The 21662-nt window shown below is 37.1% G+C and overlaps 6 protein-coding genes across 9 annotated transcripts in view; all 6 read left to right on the plus strand.

Annotated features, from left to right (window-relative positions):
* Positions 1 to 21662, plus strand: part of LOC103843434 (histone H4) — a 47077-nt gene that overhangs the window by 13127 nt on the left and 12288 nt on the right. The gene's annotated exons all lie outside the window — the stretch shown is intronic.
* Positions 249 to 1764, plus strand: LOC103843438. Its single transcript, XM_033279995.1, has one exon. It carries the CDS (start codon positions 608 to 610, stop codon positions 962 to 964), a length of 357 nt encoding a protein of 118 aa, XP_033135886.1. The 5' UTR covers positions 249 to 607; the 3' UTR covers positions 965 to 1764.
* Positions 1811 to 2948, plus strand: LOC103843439 (uncharacterized protein Mb0911c-like). Its single transcript, XM_009120174.2, has 3 exons — positions 1811 to 2002; positions 2294 to 2456; positions 2547 to 2948. The coding sequence occupies exons 1-3, from the start codon at positions 1875 to 1877 to the stop codon at positions 2667 to 2669; spliced, it is 414 nt and encodes a 137-aa protein (XP_009118422.1). The 5' UTR covers positions 1811 to 1874; the 3' UTR covers positions 2670 to 2948.
* LOC103843441 (dof zinc finger protein DOF1.1) lies at positions 6467 to 9428 on the plus strand. Of its 3 annotated transcripts, none has more exons than XM_009120175.3 (2): positions 6467 to 7940; positions 8202 to 9428. In XM_009120175.3, the coding sequence occupies exons 1-2, from the start codon at positions 7914 to 7916 to the stop codon at positions 9126 to 9128; spliced, it is 954 nt and encodes a 317-aa protein (XP_009118423.1). In that variant the 5' UTR covers positions 6467 to 7913; the 3' UTR covers positions 9129 to 9428. The 3 variants fall into 3 exon arrangements, with proteins under 3 accessions (XP_009118423.1, XP_033135884.1, XP_033135885.1); XM_033279993.1 differs by lacking the exon at positions 6467 to 7940 and adding an exon at positions 7947 to 8111; XM_033279994.1 differs by lacking the exon at positions 6467 to 7940 and adding an exon at positions 7956 to 7973.
* LOC103843442 (probable GTP-binding protein OBGM, mitochondrial) lies at positions 9994 to 15865 on the plus strand. Its single transcript, XM_009120176.3, has 5 exons — positions 9994 to 11597; positions 11701 to 11809; positions 12202 to 12284; positions 12380 to 14758; positions 15567 to 15865. The coding sequence occupies exons 1-4, from the start codon at positions 11463 to 11465 to the stop codon at positions 13469 to 13471; spliced, it is 1419 nt and encodes a 472-aa protein (XP_009118424.1). The 5' UTR covers positions 9994 to 11462; the 3' UTR covers positions 13472 to 14758; positions 15567 to 15865.
* On the plus strand, positions 16131 to 19425 carry LOC103843443 (pentatricopeptide repeat-containing protein At1g07590, mitochondrial). 2 transcript variants are annotated; one of them, XM_018654661.2, is made up of 3 exons: positions 16131 to 16662; positions 17100 to 18378; positions 18459 to 19425. In XM_018654661.2, exons 1-2 carry the CDS (start codon positions 16231 to 16233, stop codon positions 18348 to 18350), a joined length of 1683 nt encoding a protein of 560 aa, XP_018510177.1. In that variant the 5' UTR covers positions 16131 to 16230; the 3' UTR covers positions 18351 to 18378; positions 18459 to 19425. The 2 variants fall into 2 exon arrangements, with proteins under 2 accessions (XP_018510177.1, XP_033135882.1); XM_033279991.1 differs by having other exon boundaries at positions 17100 to 19425.

Raw genomic sequence — 21662 nt, forward strand, 5'->3', positions numbered from 1 at the left:
AAACGATAGAATCTGTAAATGAGAAAGAAATACAGTGACTAAATATGTAAATAAAAAAATATATTTAATCTGCTATCCTTGTTTCCAAACAACTTTCATTTAATATACTATCTAAGTTTCCAAACAGTACTAAAAGGTACTTCAGTTTTAATAATATAGATGAAAGAGCTTTGGCAAATCCACAAAAAAAAAACATATAATCACTGTCATTATCTCTTCTATACTCCAAATAAAGTAAATGCCAAACAATGCATCTCAATTATAAATTGTTAAAATAACTCTGAAAATTGTTTATATCCAATTAAAAACCACACAAGATGATTATATTTTAATTGAAAAAACCAAAACAAAATGTTTCTGATGAGGTAGACACAAAACGTGGAAGCCTGAAAGTGCAAGGAGAAGAAGACCCGAGAAGGAAGGGCAAAAGAACAGAAGAGTTCAAAAGACAAAATGTAAGGGGTAAGTTCGTAATTAATACTTCATGTCTTAATAAAAGAGAAGCAGTTAGTTAAACGTGCAAGAAGCAGCCTCTCCACACCCACATCATCAAAGACAAAGAGGACATCCCAAAAAGCTTTCCTTTAAATCTTAAATCTTGGTCGGAATGTATCACCGTTTGCCGTCGCTAATGGAGCCGTTTCTCCGGAGAGTCTCGGCGCGTTGGCCGGTCATTGTTCAAGCTACTACGTGGACGGTGCTGTTAATGTTCACTGTAGCAGTCGCGTCTTTCGCTCCGGAGTTGGCGTTTGTGTCTACGGTGTCGTCTTCTTGCGGCGGAGGTGATGGGTTCGTGAAGATTCCGATGGATTTTCCGGGGGAGAGTGTGTGTGTTCCGTCTCACATGGTGAAGAGATCGCGTTTCGATTTGTTCGTGCCTTCTATTTTCGCGGGGGTTATGGTCACGGCGTCTGCATGTTTGATCCGATCATGTTTTGGGACAGAGAACGTGGACGATGTATGAAAATTGTAATGAATACATTTTACTTTTTTATAAAATAATTTGCAAAGCTTTTACCAAAAATAAAATTTGCAATGCAAAAACTAGATAACCGTTTATTTGTCCAATTTGAGACATTATACGCTGATTCTTTTAAGCTGAGTCGTATGATATTTTGCATTCTTGCATCATTATCTCTGAAACCACTAAGGGTCTTTTAAATTATTTTTTCTGTCTGATTAAAAAGAAAAAAATTAAAAAATATACTAATTGCAGATCGCCACGTATCGGTAGGGTCTGAAAACAGTGCAAGAAATAGACTAAAGTCGGTCCTTATTGGATGTTTTTTGTGACCGATTCTTACAGATTCTTACGTTTCTCTAGGGTCTATGCAATATTTTTTTCTCTAAAAATCCCTTTAAAAACCTGCGATAATCCTGCCTTTAGATAAGTGTGCTTTTTTTTTTTTTTTTTTTTTTTTTTTTTTAGATAAGTGTGCTTTGGTTAAGACTTCCAACAATTTGAATGTGTTAGGTATTCACATTTTAAATAAGAAATACAGTAACAAATCTTAAATACTTTCAAAATTTGTGCCATGACACCTAAACTCACTCTTAAATAATTTGAAATTTGAAAATTCATTTTTAAACATGTTTTTTTTTTTTTCACTGGAAATTTTATTAAACATGTTAGATAACAAAGATTCAAAACTATAGGCTAAAAGCCCATTATAATCATAAACCCAATTGAATATATGCGAAAGCTAGCTCACGTGGCAGCAAAGAGCCTAGACACGAAGTTGCATGCAGTCGCCCACGTGTTGAGCTCACCATAAAGAGAGATCTTACAAATATAGACGTCAGGTTTCAGGGTTGACCATTGTGATTGTAAAGGATCGGATTTTAGATTGGAGAATCAGAAGGGATTGAAAAGAATGGCGTCGAATATCATGAGACCAGCGTTTGCTTATACGGTTGTGTACGTGAAGGACGTGGCCAAATCCGTAGAATTTTACTCTAGAGCTTTTGGTCACAACGTCCGTCGTCTTGACGAGTCCCACAGGTTTGTACATATTTTGTAACTGTTATATTGTATAACGATAGAAATGCAAATGTTTGATCGGATCGTGTATATATGTTAAAGAATTGAAAACTCTAGGATTTTGAGATTCCACTGGTGTGATATTATAATCAAGTCCATATATAGTTAGGAAAAAAATTACTAATATCTATCTTCTTGAGTTTGTAATTATGGTATCAATTTTCAAGCATTTTGTCTTCCTTTTTTGCCACAATTTATATTCTTTCTGATCTGGCTTGTTGTGATGAGGGAGAGAAACTTATGCATGTACAGGTGGGGAGAGCTAGAGAGCGGACAAACGACGATAGCCTTCACACCGCGTCACCAGCATGAGACCGACGACTTAACGGGGAAGGTACAGGCTACGCATTCAGACCCTGAGAGAGCACCCATCGAAGTCTGCTTCTGTTACCCGGATGTTGATGCCGCCTTCAAGGTAAACTCATGAGTTGTACGCTGTCTGCACTTGCTTATGTCAACCTATTTGATTTTTTTGTTTCTAAGAGTGAGATGGTGCATTGTGTAGAGGGCTGTGGAGAACGGTGCGGTGGCTGTCAGCGAGCCAGAGGACAAGGAATGGGGACAGAAGGTTGGTTACGTGCGAGACATTGACGGCATCGTTGTCCGCATTGGTAGCCACGTTAAATGAGTACCAATCAGAGAGTGGATCACGGGCGGACGTACGTAGGTGTGTCAGGGGTTTACGTACCCCTACTGAAGTAACTCGAACATATTTGATTATATGTTCTTAGTTTAGTAAAACGCCAGACCAATAATGTATAGAGAGATGTATTTGTTTTTTGAAACCAAAATCAATAGTTTTCTCGTTTAAACAAATAAGCGTTAGGCTCAGTATCCGCTGAAAAATAAGGAATTTGTAATCTCAGGGGGTAAGATATCAGATCATACTATTATAATTTGAATACCATTTTCCTTGCTAGCTAAACATTTGAAAATTACCATTATGCATTACTAATGATCAAAGAATTTTCATTTGTTTTGTGTTTTAACACAAAAGAAAGCGTATATATGTTTGTTAAGTGATCGGGGAAATCCTGAACGAAAACATAGAGACTAGTATTGAGGCTCTTAGAGCATGACCAATGAAATGGATATCTCAGTCTTAAGAACCATATATAACACAATAGTGTTAGGAATTCCAATTAGATACTAGCAATCCCTTAGAGCACCTCAAACGTGCAAGTGATCTTATTGAATATCTGAAAAAAATATTAAACAAATACAAAACTTGAAAGATATATAGAGAAACAGGTTCTCAAAAGAACCTGCAAAATACCTTTTAGAAACCTATTAGTTAATTTTCATTTTAAGTGGTAATCAAAGGGCTAGAAGTGCTCGCTTCTAAATTTTGAAAAGAATAAAAATTACTTAATAAATATATATATAAAATTACTTGTCGTGGAGGGTGCATTTCGTATAAATAGAAAGTTATTTTTTTCTCTCACTTTGCGAAAGAAATTGTATATAAATTAGCCAACTGTTGAATTTTGTGCTCTTATTTTTATTTGATCAAATGAACAAAAAAGTATCTGAAAGGAAACTACAACTTAAAATACACACGAACAAAAGAAAAATGTCTAGAAGGAAAATGGTGAAACAAAAAAAATTGACTGACAACTAACTTACAATTCATGCGTTCGTTTTCATGTTTATTTTGTTGTTGCTTTATATGATAGTCTTACTAAAACTTCATACATAAAAACAATTGCGTCACCATACACAATCATGTGTTGGAACTGGAAACAATGAAACCCACCTTGTTTGATAAGTAAATCATAAAAGTTTGAATCGTACAAATCACAACCAAATAAATGTCACTTATATCATGATGGAGGGAACTAAAACAAAATAAAGTTAGACACTATGATTCTAGTATAATTTATTCCAAGTTTACTACCTTCACTTAAGCCTTTACAACCTTTTAGCTCTAGTTCGATTATTTCCATCTAGAATGTACGTATATGTATGTATTCACGTATGTATGTGGACATGTGAGGTATATATATATGTGTGTAGCTTAAATTACAGGTTCAAAATATTAAGGAGTAAGCTTTTTTTTTTGAACGTCAAGGAGTAAGCTTTTTACAGAGAAAAAGCTTAAGAGGAAAAAAGCCGAGGGCGACGGCGGTGCAATTAATTGACAAGGAATCAGATTCCCACACCACTAATGTTCTTGCTTTTGTTTCCTGTCCTTATCATTTCTTCCACGTTTTATTTCTACTATTTCCATTATTAATTGTCTAAAACATTTAAATTACATTTACTAAACAAAAACACGTAATTCAAACCTTTTAAAACCTATGAAATCACTAATTAACCTATGAAATCACTAATTCTTTCTTAATTTAGCATAGGATATTCAAGTTTGGTTTGAAGCGTTCGACTAATTCTAGAGAGTGAGTTACCATTGGCACAGGGTTCTCCGCAAACCAAAACCGCTTAAATTGTTCACACCGCAGTGCTCTAACTTAAGGATGTACCTAGTTATATGCCGCAGCCCTAGAGGCAAATACCACTGCGGTAATACCGCGTACATGTTTGACAAAAATAGTATCCAGTAAACTGTGGTATAAGACAATCGTACGTTTATGTGAAGAACTCTTTCTACATGTTTAGCAAAAATAATTTAGCAAAAAAAAATGTTTAGCAAAAGAGGAGAGACTTTTGAATAAACTTTGCTACTTTGCACTAAGATAACTTTAAAAAATTTGCTAAAGGATAAATATCATTAAACTGAAAGTTAGATTTACAAGTATAGTAGATCTAGATTATGTTACACCTTGCCAAAAAAAAAGATTAAAAACGAGGTAGTAACAAAATTGCATGAAGATGAGCAAAACAAATTGGTCAACACACTTCCACTTAGCCATAAGGTTGAGGAGAGCTTCCTCTTTCTCCTAGCTGTAATAGTATTTCGCATTACCTTGTCCATTTGCCTATAGATTGCATCCGGTTACAGGACAAGGTGATTGTGCTTGAGCGGCATACGTGACTTGCAAATTCGGTAGCATTTATATCAAAAAGTCTCCATATAAGTGAAGGAACGTTCAGGACTACCCTTTAGTTTGAATTATATGTTAATTATAAATATATAAGTATTCATTTCTCTGGTGTACAAAAAAAGGTAATAATTTCTCAATAATTCCATATTCATGATGCGTACGACTGTAAGCATATAGTATATTATATATGGATATAGATGAATTTGGTATAAGTGAAACACATTTTCCAAGGAAAATCTGGAAAAGTAACTTAATCTCAAATGCGTATTTATCAACTTTAAAGGGCGAAAGAAGACGAAGAACGATAAGAGTGTACATGATGGTTTGGTATATGAAAAGGTCTGCGTGATGGATTCATGCATGAACGTCCTAATATTTTTTTCTTTTCTTTTTAGCTTATTGAGAAAACATATTAAAAGATTATTCGCGGTGGAGAGTTTTGGCCCATTCGAAGCAGTGTGTTATAATAATGTTGCAAGTAGGATATTATTGGCGGTCCCTTTCTGAAAAAGAGGTTTCGCAATATATAAACGAGATGAGTCATGACGTCAAAAAACCAAACGAGTGATCAATGAAGAGATAAGAGAAAGATCAAAAGGAGAAAAAGAACAAGAGTAGAGAAAATGTAGAGACAAACTGCAAAATGTAAAGTTCTTTTAACAAGTAGTACGTTTTGTTACATAATATTTTGGCCCAATATATAAAAGTTGTAGTCGCAAACGAGCGACTATTTTCACTTCAAAACAAAATTTCATTATCTACTAGAAGACCAGTGACGTTGAATTTTCTTCTAGTACGTACTTTAGGTCTAATAAAATGTAGATAAGAAAAATCGTAAAATATATGAATCTTCATCATTTCATTAAATTAAGGTTTGATTAAGTAAGCAAACTTCAATTTATATGTCAAGAATTTGATTAAATCAATTTAAATGTTCTTGGAGGTTAAGTACACCAGAACCAGTTTAGTTTACCCATCTTCTTAAGCATAACTTGCCTTGTGATCACCGGTCACCACCACCACTCACCGATATCTCTTGGGTGAAGACCGTTTGGCTGAAATGTGGAACTCCTTCTCTATTCATATGTAGTCTCTACATTGAATACAAAGTTTGTAAATACATATATTAACACCTGTTATTTGCCTGATTAGTGTTTACACTCTTTCGATATTAGATGCAATAAAAAGAAGAAGAAAAATAATTACTCCACACAGTACGTATAATAGACAAGATCCCAACCAAAATGTAATGGAGAGTGATGATGATATGCTTTAATATGGCATATGGGTATGACATCTTAATTATTATGATGTCATCTATATATATATATATATATTGTTCTTGATTAATCGTACCCATACACTTAAAATCACTCATAAAGACAAAAGTAAAGTCATAAGTTGCCACTAATTTATTTCATGCATTTAAGAAAAAAATCTTTCTGAAAATAACCTATAACAAACAATTTAGTTCCAAATACATTATAACTTTGGAAATTTTCTAAGAAACCATACATTTTAGGTTTGCAAAGGGTTAATATATCATTTAAGGTTAATTTCTAAACTTGTAAGAACATTCGTAAAACTTTTAAAAATATTTGACGTCAGACATTGCGGTTCGAAATATCATATGGTTTGCATAAACAACAATCGTCCTTTCACTAACACATTATTTGGAAGAAAGCATATGTAATATAAGTTGAATTTTAAAAGAAAGCATAAAGAACAGACAGTCAAAGAACGAACATGTGTATTATTATATTCCTCCCTAGCTACCTCGTGTAACTATTTGATGAGAGCAAAAACATGCTTTTAATAGATGTATATTTTTTTGTTGAAATAGATGTACATATAACTACTTTTATAGATAACCTTTCCTGTTTATAATTGTTAATAGCTATACGTTTTGTTTCATGTTCTATTGGTTGATTTGGTTAATTTCAGGAAAAATGCATTTAGTACCAAATTCCCTAATCCAAGTTTAAAATGTCATCTGACCAATGTAAAAACAAATAGCGAGTTTAGTACTGATTATGTCTTAACTTAGCGAATTTCCTAATCTAATTTCGGGAAAAATGCATCTAACCATGAACAACGAGTTTTCGTCATGTCTCAAATATTTTACCACAAAATTATCATTTCTTGGATAAAATAAAAAGTTATACTAAACATATAACAAAAAATTAACTTTATTTTCAGTTAGATAATAGACTCAAAAAATTTATTTTAAACTTGAAAGGAATTTTTGCACAAATTTATAAATTTACTGCACATTTGATTAGTAATATAATAAATATAATATCGTCTTCCAAGTAATAATCTATAATCCCACTATAATAATAAAAAAAAATAACTAATAGGTATCAGCATGTAAATTCTAGATTTTTCTCTAAGGAAATAGCTTGATAGTCTCTTTATACAATATTTTCATGCAATTTGTTCCCCTATATATGTATTACTCCATAGACGTCTCTGAGAGGAACCTTATAGGTGAAGAAATCTCCCCAACTCAAACCCTAAAAAGGGAATGACAAATAAAAAAAATCACATAGATGGTTATAGACGCGTATACACTACATGAGGAAATGTCTAGAAATCATAAAAGGAACCAAAACTCCTTTTCTTTTTCTCGTTAACAAAGCATTTTCTCACCTTTAATTTGTCTTTGTTCTCCTTCTCTCTTCTCACTTTCCTTACTGATTTTGTGCTCTCTTCGCATTTCTCTTTGGTAGTCTTGCTTCATCTCCTTAGTTTTGCCCTTTTTCTTTGATTCTCCCCACCAAGTTTTTCCTTTGGAGTTTTTTCCTAAAGATCCATTAAACTTTATTAAAGAAGAAAGTAGAAAGAAATAAAAAGGGCATAGAAGAGCAATGGTTTTCTCATCCAATTGGTCACAGGTTTCACCTCTTTGTCTTCCATTAATTCTAAATGTTCTCTCTGTCTTTCTCTCTCTCTCTCTTTCTTTAGATGTTTTGATTCGTTTAGTTCATAGTTTTGATTCATTTCCAAAAGATATTCCTATTCTCATCTGCTTTTTTTCTATCTATAAAATCCTAACATCTATTCGTGTAATGTTTATTAAACAAAAATTACACCAGTCTGGAATATCTGATTTCTTGTTTTTTTAAATTAATTCTGATTTTGATTATTTTTTTCAGCCTACGAATCCGAATCAGCTTCAACTTAACGAAAATGGAAGTTTAGTGAATGGCCACGGACTACTTTCTCACCAACTTCCACCTTTCCCACCAAACCCTAACCCTAACCACCACCATGCCGCTGCCTCCAGTGGTCTTCCGGCGAGGCTTGGTGGATTCATGGCGGAGAGAGCGAACCAAACCAAAGCTCCTCGGCCTGAGGGAGCCCTAAAGTGTCCTCGATGCAACTCCATCAACACTAAGTTCTGTTACAACAACAACTACAACCCCACTCAGCCTCGCCACTACTGTAAGGGATGCCGCCGCTACTGGACACATGGCGGCAAATTGAGGGACGTCCCCGAAGGTGGCCGCCGCCGGAGAAATAGCAAAAAGAATAAAAATGGTAATGCAAAATCTTCTTCCACGGTCAACGCTCCGAGTTCTAGCTCAGGACAGCTAAGGACAAACCATCAGTTCCCGTTTTTACCAACTCTTCAAAATCTCACTCAGCTTGGAGGTATCGGTTTGAACTTAGCTGCTGCTAATGGCAACAACCAAGCTCACCACATCGGTCCAAGTTTGATGAATGATTTAGGGTTTCTTCATGTCGGAAATGAACGAAACAGTCATGACAACAACAACAGTGAAAACAACCTAATGGGGCCTGGTGGATTCCCTCTCTTCGATCCAACGTCAGGACCATACGGTTTCCAAAACGAGGGAAATATCGGAAACGACGTCGGGTTATCTTTTCCCTCTACTTCCATGGTTGATTCCAGTATTTACCAAACAGGTCCGGTGAAGATGGAAGAACAACCCAATCTGGTTAATTTGTCTAGACCGGTCTCCGGTTTGACACATCCGGTGAATCAAACAAACCAGTACTATTGGAACAATTCGGATTTCTCGGGTCCTTCTTCTAACGATCATCACCAACTCTTGTGAGAATATTAGATCGTCAATAAATATTACGACGCGGGGAGATTGATTTACATGACCACGAATGGTCATATGATCAAATGCATGCAAACTAAAAGGTATCTAATCAGGTGTGGTATACAACTTAAGATCGTACGTATATATAATCAGGTGTGTCATATATATATAAACTTTGTAGAGTGTGGTTTTATGGTTGAATTGATTCTGAAGTTATTAGCTTTGTCTCTCAACAAATTCGTGTCGTGTGTGTAACAGTCCAGTTTATATACCTATTAATCTCATGGAATATATAATGATTTTCAGTTATTTCTAACTTATTCCATTTATGGGTATAGATTTTTGCCTGATCCCATAATGAACATTACTGATGATTTATCATTTATTGATTGCTAAAGAGAATCCAATCTTATATTACTTTTGTTCCTGAATATAAGATGTTTAGGAAAAACACACATATTAAGAAAATTGTTTTTTTTTCTAGAAAATATCATTAAAACTATAAAATAATTGTATTCAACCAATTACAAAATAAATTATTAAATTTGATTGGTTACACAGTTTTTAATAAAGTAAAAATTACCTAGAAAATTAAAAACATCTTATATATTGGAACATCAAATTTTTTTTGAAACATCCTATATTTAGGAATATGAGTAATATATATAAAAGTTAAGGATAATTCATAAAGTCAAAAAGGGTTTGCAGACAAAGGAATTTGATCATACAAATCCGTGTCTCTCTTTGGATGCTACGTTGTAAAACACTTAAACATACTTTTTTTTTTCTCATATTTCTAGGAGCTTCTTTTCTTTTACAGTCTTCTTGTACGAATCTGTGTGTCAGTCTGTTTTATGTGGGTGCATGATCCTCCATAAAATATTCTTTAACTAAATATAAACACTACAAATGAAGAATAAAGCTTTTGCATGGGTTAAAAAGCATACTTACCTGTAGTTTTCTTAATACTGTATAGCGAATAGCGTAATAGGTAGATATGAACGTTTATAACATACGACAGCTAAAACGGTAAAACCAACATATTTTATATTTGAAGAAATGTAAAAGGATGTCTAGGTTTTATATTTGAAATGCATTTTAATTGACTACTTACAATCAATTGGTTTTGGTCAGTGTAGTATACTAGAGTCTAATGTGACGACTTTGGCGACTATGGGTATTGCATTTTAAGAAAAAGTACCAGGAACTTTATTATACCCACTGTTAATTTCGGATGATAGAAGCTATAAAAACGATAGGAAAAGAAAGTTGGAATTATATCATGGAGAATACGTTCAACAAAGATTGACACGGAAAACAATGCGTGTAGAGATTTGTGTGTCCTGAACTGGACCCCAAACTTTTATGATAGTCCCACGTTTTGAGAGTACGGTTAAAATCATTTGGATATGCTTTTTGACTCTACTCTTTTTTTTTCTGATGCATGTCTTACCATAATTAAATTACGCGTTAAATATGGAGTATATACTGCCTATGATACAAGAATCAGTATCAGTGTGAAACTGGTGAGTGATACTGATAAATAAACAAAACCAACATTAGTGAGTGATACTGATAAATAAAACCAACATACTAAAATCAAAAAAGGGTTACGATGGTTAAAGCATTCGTGGTAACATTTCTTGTAAATGATTCTTATGATACTAGATTACGTGAATGATTCGAAGTTGCGAAGTAACTCGACTGTCTGTCCTTTGGTCTAGGTCGTAAGGATTTTATCCAAATCACCCATGCATTGTGTTTACTGCTATGCCTATTTAGGTAGATAAATGAAATATTTATTTAAAAATAAAAGATTACGTAACTTCCCCTTTCGTTCGATAATCGAACTCCTCTTCTGAAATTACAATGGTTCAGATCAGCAGTTCTAGCTAGCGTTGCTTTCAATATCAAATTTGAGCCTTATCATCAGCATATATATCGCATGCCCATGTACGTATATATTACTCATGCATGAGTATCTTTTTAGTGCGTAAGTAACAATCAATAAATCGATCATGACATGGAGAAACAAGAGACAAATTAGCTACCTTCTGTCGTGAGGACATGTGGAAAGGATTCACCAAATCAGAACACAAAAGTCAATTTACCAAAAAAAAAAAAAACACAAAAGTCAATTCATTTCATGGGTTTAGAAATTCGTCTTATGAGTTATGAGGCCGTAATATGGGCCAGGCCCATTACGTTAAACCCTTCTCCGCTTCGTTCTCCCATTTCTTTCACTGACGACCACCACGGCGGGAGATCTTCCTCTGTCTCCTCGCTTCTTATCTTACCGTAACAACCTCATACCTCGCCGGAGATCCTACCAGAAACAACTCGATGTGGCTGAACCGGACAGCTCCCATCCGGTATCTGAGATCCTTCCGAAAAACTCAAAACGCGCCATGGATGAGCTACACTGTTGCGTTCTACTCAGATTCCGCGGAGGAGGAAGAAAAGGTCGCGCCTTTGCAGGTGGGTTTCATCATCTATTCAATTGACTTCCTTCCTCGAGCAAAAAAAAAAAAGAAGCTCTTTTATAATTTGCTTGAGTTCCTTCCCTTTCCTGATATATCAGGAGACTAGAATGAGAGATAGGTTTACTCTATACGCACGTGGCGGTGAAGGTGGCAGTGGTTGTTCCAGCGCCCGCAAGACCCGTACCGATCGCTACGGCAAACCAGATGGTACTTTGATATTCTTACATAAACTCTATATAAATGATTATAAATTGGGAATTGGTATGTAGATTTTGTATAATTAGAAATTTAGAATTGGTATGTGGATGTATAGGAAGCGGCAAACATTAGTGATCAATGTTTAAAATATCGTTACGGGGTAGTTAGACGCTTTGTATAAATTAATTGATTATAAATTATTGATTAGACGGGCGTTTAGATCGATTTTTTTTAGCTTGTTTGACCGATTTTAAGAAAATAATCGTCCTACAAATGTTTTGTTACGGTCCGATTTGCCGACTAGACGGATGCCTAGGCGCGTCTAGACCGTTTTTAGAATAGTGTGAGTGATTGAGTAACGAAGAATGTTGATGAAGTTAATGTAATTGAACTTAGTTCAGGTGGGAATGGTGGGAGAGGAGGTGATGTGATTTTAGAATGCACACATGCAGTTTGGGACTTCAGCGGTTTACAACCTCATGTTGTAAGTTTATTACGCATCTCTTTCTTTTTTTGCGTTTTTTTTTTCCGGGAATCTATCTCATGTCTTAACTGATTATATATATATGCATTTTGCAGAAAGGTGGGAAGGCTGGGCATGGAACTTCCAAGAACAGGATTGGAAACAGAGGAGAAGACAAGGTCCTTCAAGTCCCCATTGGGACAGTGATTCATCTTCAAGAAGGTGAGATTCCGTCTCAGGTTCAAGCTGGCTCTCCCACAAGTCTGGATCCATGGGACCTTCCTGGCACACTGGTTGATGATCCTGAACCAGAGGAGACCTCCGACGTTAATCAAGATTCTTCTGTTCAAGTTGAAGCTGAGGACGATATTGTAGTAGACACGCCAATGGAAGATGATTTTCAAGACGATGTTGATCAAGTAAAGTATAACGTTGCGGAGCTGACAGAACAAGGCCAGAGAATACTCATCGCACGTGGTGGCGAAGGCGGTTTGGGCAGCGTTTGCGCTACACGTTACTTAAGAGGCACCAAGTTCGCTAAAACAGCCCCTATAAGGACAATGGAGGACGATTCCGATGATGGAGATGATAATGGTCAACGCTCGAGTATTAAATGTGGCTCTCTTGGTACAGAAGCTGTCCTGATACTAGAACTGAAGAGCATCGCTGACGTTGGTCTCGTCGGGATGCCAAACGCTGGTAAAAGCACTCTCCTCGGCGCGCTCTCCCGCGCTAAACCGCGTGTAGGCCACTACGCGTTCACGACGCTCCGTCCCAACCTAGGCAACGTCAGCTACGACGACTTCTCAATGACGGTAGCCGACATCCCAGGGCTTATCAAAGGAGCTCATCAGAACCGAGGGCTAGGCCACAACTTTCTCCGCCATATAGAAAGGACCAAAGTGTTGGCCTACGTTGTGGACTTGGCGTCGGGGCTAGATGGGAACAGAGGAGTGGCGCCGTGGCAGCAGCTGAGAGATTTGGTGATGGAGCTCGAGTTTCATGAGGAAGGGCTGTCTGATAGGTCGTCTTTGATCGTGGCGAACAAGATAGATGAGGAAGGGGCGGAGGAGAGGTTGGAGGAGCTTGAGAGGAGAGTGAAAGGTGTGAGGATTTTTCCGGTTTGTGCGGTTCTTGAAGAAGGTGTGGCTGAGCTTAAAGATGGTTTGAAAATGCTTGTAAACGGTGGTGGTGAGGGGTCAGAGTGATTGAAATTGGAGAATATATGTGTTGACTAGTTTAGTTTTTTGTATCTCTTTGAGTTATTTCAGTAGATAGACCAACTGAAAATTTCATGTTATAGTGGCTATACTGATGTGTTGTGTGATGAAACATTTTCACGGTTTCTATTGTGATCTTTTTAAATTCTTGATCGTTTTATGTTATAGTGGCTTAGGTTGCTAATTAAAGAACGTAGTCGTTGCATTAGGTTGTTTCTTACTTGTAACATAAGTTTCTCGGAGGCACAAGATATCATTAGGGGGTTTAGTACTACGTGGAAGAAAGGTATACACATATCTAATGTCTTTATCACAAGGAACAACTTGTTAGAAACACTCCAATTAGATTAATAGTTTTGACAAAAGAGAGTTAAGTTAGATAATGAATAATAGACGTGCAGGTTGAATGAATTTATCATAATATACATTATCCTGATTTAATATCTGCAATTAATCGCACAATCTAATGTCTTTATCACAAGGAACAACTTGTTAGAAACACTCCAATTAGATTAATAGTTTTGACAAAAGAGAGTTAAGTTAGATAATGAATAATAGATTAATTAACAGTTTTGACAAAAGAGAGTTAAGTTAGATAATGAATAATAGACGTGCAGGTTGAATGAATTTATCATAATATACGTTATAAATATTCATATTATGTCAAAAATGAAAGTGTACATTTTCTAAAGAGGTATAGTAAGCAGATGAAACAGGCACGTTTCATGCCTCTTATTTTGGTTGGCTGTCGTAACTCCTTGTTGCGTGTACGACTTTTTCGTATTCCTTATCAATTTGACGTGCTCCATCATTTTTTGAAACTCAAATAAAACATTAGACTATTTTCTTGCAACTGGTAGAGGAAATTTTCTAAAAAATAGTGGACAAGTTGGTTGTGGAAAACTATTTAACAGTTTTTATATACGATATTTTTAATATAAGATATGTTTATTATTTCTCTCAATAATATTTTAAGGTTCTAATTAAAATAAATAGAAGAATCACTACGAAATGCTCTATATGATAGATAACTTATTCTAAAAGCATTTGATTTTATCCATACACGGAATGAAACGTGTACGGTGTATACAACACCGACTCTTTCCCATCTCTTATAAATAGGTGGTCATTCCCTTTGTTCAATTCACAAGACATAAAGCAATCAAAAGAAGAAGAAACAAAAACAAAGTACAACTTTAAATCAAAGAGAAGAGAAGCAATGGCAGGTTCTAACTGTGGATGTGGTTCCGGTTGCAAATGCGGTGACTCTTGCAGGTAAACTCTAGATCTTATATCTTGCCTTTACATGCATATATATCAGTGCCGTGCGAAGGTTTTCGGAGGCCCGAGGCGAGTTCAAAAATATATTTTACATGATATATTTTTAATAATATATATATATATATATATATATATATATATATATATATAACACTCAAAAGTTTTGAATTATTACATAAACGTTTTCTAAATTTTCTTCACCAAAATTTTATAAAATAAAATTTTTAAATCATGAACAAAAAATATGAATTTGTAATATAAATACAAAGATATTAATTTTTGATTGAAATGTTGGTAGTTGTCAAAAATGTAAATCTTAGCATTTAAATTAACTATAATAAATAATATATTGAAAATATTATATTTTCTTTATCAAATTCTCATAAATATATAAAATAAACCTAACTCATAGCATATAAAAGAAAAGACCAATGTGATCAAATATTTACAGTTTTTTAGAAGTAGAATCTTTATAGTTTTATTTAAAATATAGCAAAAATGATTACCAACCTAGTTACTTTAAACAGAAGTCCAATTTAAATTCAAATAAAAATAAAAATCTAACTAATAGAATATGTTAACTACCATGTAAAAATAATTTGGGGCCCTAAAATTTTTACAAAATTTGGGGGCCTTAGGCGAATGCCTTTTTCAAAAGCCTCTAAGCACGGCTCTGATATATATTATAAACCCTAGATTCTATATTCTTTTACCTTTACATGCATATATATACGCATGTGGTTAAGTGGTTTCATCATGTTATCAAAATCCCAAAACCTTTTTATTTGTGTGTGTGGTGAAGTTGCGAGAAGAACTACAACACGGAGTGCGACAACTGCAGCTGCGGATCAAACTGTAGCTGTGGGGACAGCTGCAGCTGTTAATGTGGTGTAAATCACATGTATGCAGGAAAACTGGTGGAAAATGTGTTTGATGTTAAGAGAGATGTGTGTGTGTTTGAATAAAGATTTGGCATAATATGTTGCGTAATAACTCTCTTAACCTTGACTTTTTCCTGCTTCTATGTGTTGATTGTGTGATTGTGTAATGTTTTCATTTGTAACTTAAAGAAAACCAAAAAAATATATATATATATTGACTTTTGTGATTATAAAGATTTATCTATTCTCCTCTCTCCATATAGGGTTAATCAGCTAAATGACTATGATCCATGAACAATTATTTATTTAGTATATAACAAAAAGGGTAAATCTGGTTGATTAGTATGTGATGAGTAATCCGAATAAACTAGCTTAAGCTCATCTGAAATCAAACAAAATAAAGAAAAAAAAAACAAATACTAGTAATTAAATTAAGTAACCAATCAGTAATCAGAAACAAATATTAGCATAATTGTAAAAAAAATATTATCTTATTACAAATTAGCAGAGTTATTAATTTCATCGGAGTCAATAACAGAAAAACCAATATAAATAGGAAATGAGGATACAAAATACAAGTCCACTATGTACTTATTGGGCTTTACACATTCTGGACCATCAACAAGCTTTATAGATGTTCACGTGCCAGTAAGGTCCCAGAAGAAAGAAACAATGCGATCTATTATTGCGTTGGTAAGGCAACGAGATTGTTTCGTTCAGGCAATACGTCGAACACCTGGTGTGTCATATTCACCTGCGTCGGATCATCAGCCTAACTTCAAAGCCTCGAACTTTCTCACTACCCTAATCTCTTCGACGAAATCTAGTGAATCAGACGGAGACGAAGAAGAGCCCAACAAGTGTTTGTCTCTGAGAATCGAGAAGCTACCGAAAGGAGTAACTGTTGGGTCTGCTTTGCAGAGCTGGATGGGCGATGGGTTTCCAGTTCATGGTGGAGATGTTTATCATGCTATTAATCGATTGAGAAAGCTCGGTAGAAACAAACGTGCCCTTGAGGTATGAATTCAGTTACTTGCTACGCTCTTGTCTCTATGTTTTTGTGTTCCAACTTAACTCACTCGTTGTCAAGTTAAGACAGAACTCAGATTGATGTGTCTGAATAGTTTTGGATATGGAACGTAAAGACTTTTTAATGTTGCCCTCTTTAACTTGGCTCCTTCACTCGTCGTGAAGTTAGGACAGAACTCAGTTTGATGTGTCTGAATTGTTTTGGAGAGGGAACTTAAGACGTTTTAATGGTCCCCTCTATATGTTTTTATGTTCGAACTCAACTTGTCTCCTTCACTCGTCGTGAAGTTAGGACAGAACTTAGTTTGATGTGTCTGAATTGTTTTGAGATAGAACTTAAGATGTTTTAATGTTGCCTTTGTTTTTATAGAGATACTCTTTGAATGTGAAAGCTCTAACGTTTTGGTATATGTATGTGGTTTTAGTTAATGGAGTGGATCATCAGAGAAAGACCATACCGTCCCGGGGAGCTAGAATACTCCTACTTACTCGAATTCACAGTCAAGATCCACGGCATCTCGCAAGGCGAAACGCTCTTCACACGCGTCCCTCAAGAGTTTCAGAACGAGCTTCTCTACAACAACCTCGTCATCGCTTGCCTAGACCAAGGCGTCATGAGACTCGCCCTGGGATACATGAAGAAGATGAGAGAGCTCGGTCACCGCACATCACATCTGGTCTACAACCGTCTTATAATCCGCAACTCGGCTCCGGGAAGAAGAAAACTCATCGCCAAAGACCTTGCGCTGATGAAAGCAGACAAGGCGGTTCCTCATGTCTCGACGTATCATATCTTGATGAAGCTTGAGGCTAACGAACATAATGTTGATGGTGTGCTAAAGGCTTTTGAGGGTATGAAGAAAGCTGGCGTCGAGGCGAACGAGGTTTCGTATTGTATATTGGCGATGGCGCATGCTGTTGCGAGGTTGTATACGGTCGCTGAGGCCTATACGGAGGAGATTGAGAGGACTATCACTGGGGATAACTGGTCGACGTTAGATGTGTTGATGATTCTGTACGGACGTTTGGGTAAAGAAAAGGAGGTGGAGAGAGCGTGGAATGTTGTTAAAGGGTTTCATCACGTTAGGTCAAAGAGTTACTTGCTAGCCACGGAAGCGTTTGGACGAGTAGGGAACTTGGAGAGAGCTGAAGAGGTTTGGTTAGAGATGAAGAGCGTAAGAGGAGTTAAAGAAACAGAGCAGTTCAACTCTCTGATGTCTGTATACTGCAAACGCGGTTTGATAGAGAAGGCAATAAGTGTGTTCCGAGAGATGACTGGAGATGGGTGTAAGCCTAACTCGATAACGTATAGGCATCTTGCTCTAGGGTGTGCTAAGGCCAATTTGATGAAGGAAGCTATCAAGAACATTGAGATGGGTTCGAGTTTAAAGACGAGTAAGAGTGTGAGAAGCTCGACGCCGTGGCTGGAGACGACGCTAGCGATCGTCGAGTGTTTTGCGGAGAAGGGTGATGTGGAGAACTCGGAGAAACTGTTTGAAGAGCTGAATAGTGCTAAGTATAATAGGTATGCGTTTGTGTATAACGCTCTGTTCAAGGCTTATGTTAAAGGTAGGGTGTATGATCCTAATCTGTTCAAGAGGATGGTTCTTGGTGGAGCTAGACCTGATGCTGAGTCTTACAGCTTGTTAAAACTTGTTGAACAATATAAACCCTGATTCATTCAAAGGCTGCTGCATTTTTTGGGTAAATCTTACAAAGTCTCTTAAGCTAAAGTTGAGTTAAGGTTATAGGATAAACATAACAGCTTTGCAAGTACATCACGGGCTCAAAGTCAAAGGGAGCTAGCCGTTCAAGTTGATGGAGCCGTGGGAAGAAGCAGGGAATCTAGCTCTGGCCTCTGGGCAGACATGCTATCAAGTGGACCATTGGACCTTTATCTCTTTTTGGGTCCTACCAGAGGGTCAAACATGTAAAGGTCAAACCGTCGAAATATTCGTTCACACGGTCACATGATCCAATGAGACAAAGGGAGGCTCAAATGCAATACAATCAATCATACACAAAACCTCTTTTATTTTCGCTTTTGTCCTGGATTACCAAATTGTCTTCAGTATGCCATGTTTCTCGAAATTATTGAGATGAGAATTTGTATTTTGTAACTTTTTCTAATAATAAATTATTTAGTTATTCTTCCAGAATGATTAAAATAATTACGTCGAAAAATAAATATAATTCTGCATTTAAACAAAATAATAAAAATTCTGTAAATCGCTTTTGGGATAGCATGCAAATGCAATGCATATCAGCCAAATTTTGTTTTTTGTTCATTGTTTATGTATTTATTTTGTTTCTAGTTTTTCAAATATACTAAATTATTACAAATGGGCTAAACCATTGAGTAAAAGTGGGCCTCTATTTAAAGTTTAGGTTTATTAAATAGGATTAATCCAAAGATAAAGTTGGTCAAGACCCACCAAAAAAACGAATGGAGGGGAAAAAACAATTGTCAACAACGGGGCCATTACCTTGGACTAGAGAAAAATTACATGAGATATATGCTTTTCAGATATTACTTTTGATGGACTTTCTTTTTCAAAGTGTGACAGGTTCACACCAAACCGTTATGCTTTATTTCAATTTTCATTTTGGTTCAAATAAACTTGGGGTTTGTCCCATTAGTTCTTGTCTTTTGTGGAGTCAGCAAATAGGTCGTATGTGACCGTTTGAGATCTCCTTTATGTACCAGCTGACTACAGCTTTCAGGAAATAATCAGAAAATCATTTCAGTCATCTCAACCTTATCTCTCTCTCTCGCAAAGCTCCAAAGCTAGCACATTTATCCCTGAGATCCTGTTCTTCAAGGTGATCCTTCTTTTAGATCACTTTCTAGTCTTGATTTCTCCTATCTTAAGTTCTTGGTGAGCTCTAGATTGGACTCTGGTTACTCAGTTCTAACCATACTGTTACATTGGTATCAGAAGTCTCTCGATTCTCGGCGCTGCAATGGTGGAAACACGGCTCCAGGAACGATCTCTGACCGAACAGGTCGACGAGATGCGCTCGCTACACACCCTCCTCGCAGCGGAGGTTAAGAACCAGAACGACTCCCTCAACTCCCGTTTCGACAGACTTGAAGCGATGATGTTCAACAACATTTCCCCCCTCCAAGCCGTCGGAAAAGCCCCGATGGACCCTGGCCCGTCTCACCCACCCACCCCCATCTCAAACATCAACCCTAACCAACCCCCCGACCCCCCCGATACCACCGGTTACTCTGACCAACGCCCAGATAGAACCCCCTCACCCCACCACGGCTTAGCCTCGCGCCTTTCAAAGATAAAGTTCCCATCTTTTGACGGCACAAACCTTCGCGACTGGATTTCCAACTGCGAACAGTTCTTTGACATCGACAACACCGCACCGGAGCTTAAGGTCCGCTTAGCGTCGATGCACCTCACCGGTAAAGCCACCCAATGGCACCACAACTATATGAGTACACGTTACGGGATCTTCCCTTCGTGGACTGAATATGTTGTGGCCATCTCTGGTCGCTTCAGCGAGCTCTACGATGATCCACTGGCTGAGCTGGTCGAGTTGAAACAAGGCTCTGACTCGGTGGTTGAGTTTCTCGACAAGTTCGAAACCGCCAGAATGAGACTCATCCTCCCAGAGGCTCACGCCCTAAGCATCTTCCTAGCCAACCTGAACCGTCATCTGTCACTCCACACTAGGCAGTTTGAGGTCTCATCCGTCGCTGGGGCTGCGAAGATCGCCATGCTTCACGAATCTTCCCTTAAACACACACCCTCCAAACAACCCAAAGCTCCCTTCAATCCCACCCATAAACAAAACCAACCTTACTACCACAAAAACCCTCCCCTACTCCCGACCCCAACTACACAAAACTCCACCCCTAAAGCCCTTACCTTTCCCACAAACAACGATAAACCACCCCGAAAGTACTCTTACCAAGAGATGCAAGACAGGAGAGCAAAAGGTCTCTGTATGTTCTGTGACGAGGTCTACACACCAGGCCATTACTTACGAAATTAACTTGCTGAAAACAATAAATTGAAAAGGAGTATATTGGTGAGTTTGTAAACTGTTTTTATACTACTGTCTTGCTCCAAGCCCCATTAAAGCCCTATGGACCAGTACAAGAGGCGGGACTGGACCTCAGAGTTTCTGATCTACTAACGGATGACCTTCAGTGGAACAAGGATAAGATCGATAAGTTCTTACCAGACTTTACAAAGCAGATCCAGTGTCTTAAGCCAAGCAAGGAAGGTGCAGAGGATATTTACGTGTGGCTCCCCCTTGAGTCTGGTGTCTACTCCACTAAGTCGGGTTACAACTCTAAAACCCAGCTCAATGCACACACACACCTGCAACAGAGAACCTCAAATCCTCCTCCTAACCTGGAATTCGACTGGCTGAAAGATGTGTGGTCAATCAAAACAGCGTCAAAACTTAAGCTTTTCTTATGGTCGATTATACAGGGAGCTTTACCTCTAGGATCAGAACTCCAACGTCGAGGTATGATCAATGCTGCTGCTTGCCCCCGCTGTAAGAAAGAGGAATCAGCTACCCATATATTCTTCCAGTGCCCCTTTGCCAAAGAAGTATGGCGCCACATTCCTCTCAACTCATCAGTTCACCTAGCTGATGCAGAGACTTTTGAATCCTATATGGGGCAATTCCGAAGCGCCCTCTGTCTCCCTCCTACAGGCATCAGATCACCAGTGCTCCCGTGGATCTGCTGGTCACTATGGACGGCAAGAAACAAGCTGATTTTCGATGATAAAACGGCTCAACCACTCGAAATAGCGACAAAAGGGCTTGCAGCTGCACTTGAATGGGACCTAGCTCAGAGCACCGATCAATTGAAGAGAAACCAAGTATTCCCCCAAGCTCCAAGCCGACGACAAATACCAGGAATCCAATCATACCCCTCTTGCTTCGTAGACGCAGCGTGGGATGCCTCCTCCAACCGAGCAGGTATCGCTTGGCATTTCACCAACGATCTA

Source organism: Brassica rapa, chromosome A09 (genome assembly GCF_000309985.2).
Source record: "Brassica rapa cultivar Chiifu-401-42 chromosome A09, CAAS_Brap_v3.01, whole genome shotgun sequence".
In the NCBI taxonomy this organism is placed as follows: Eukaryota; Viridiplantae; Streptophyta; class Magnoliopsida; order Brassicales; family Brassicaceae; genus Brassica; species Brassica rapa.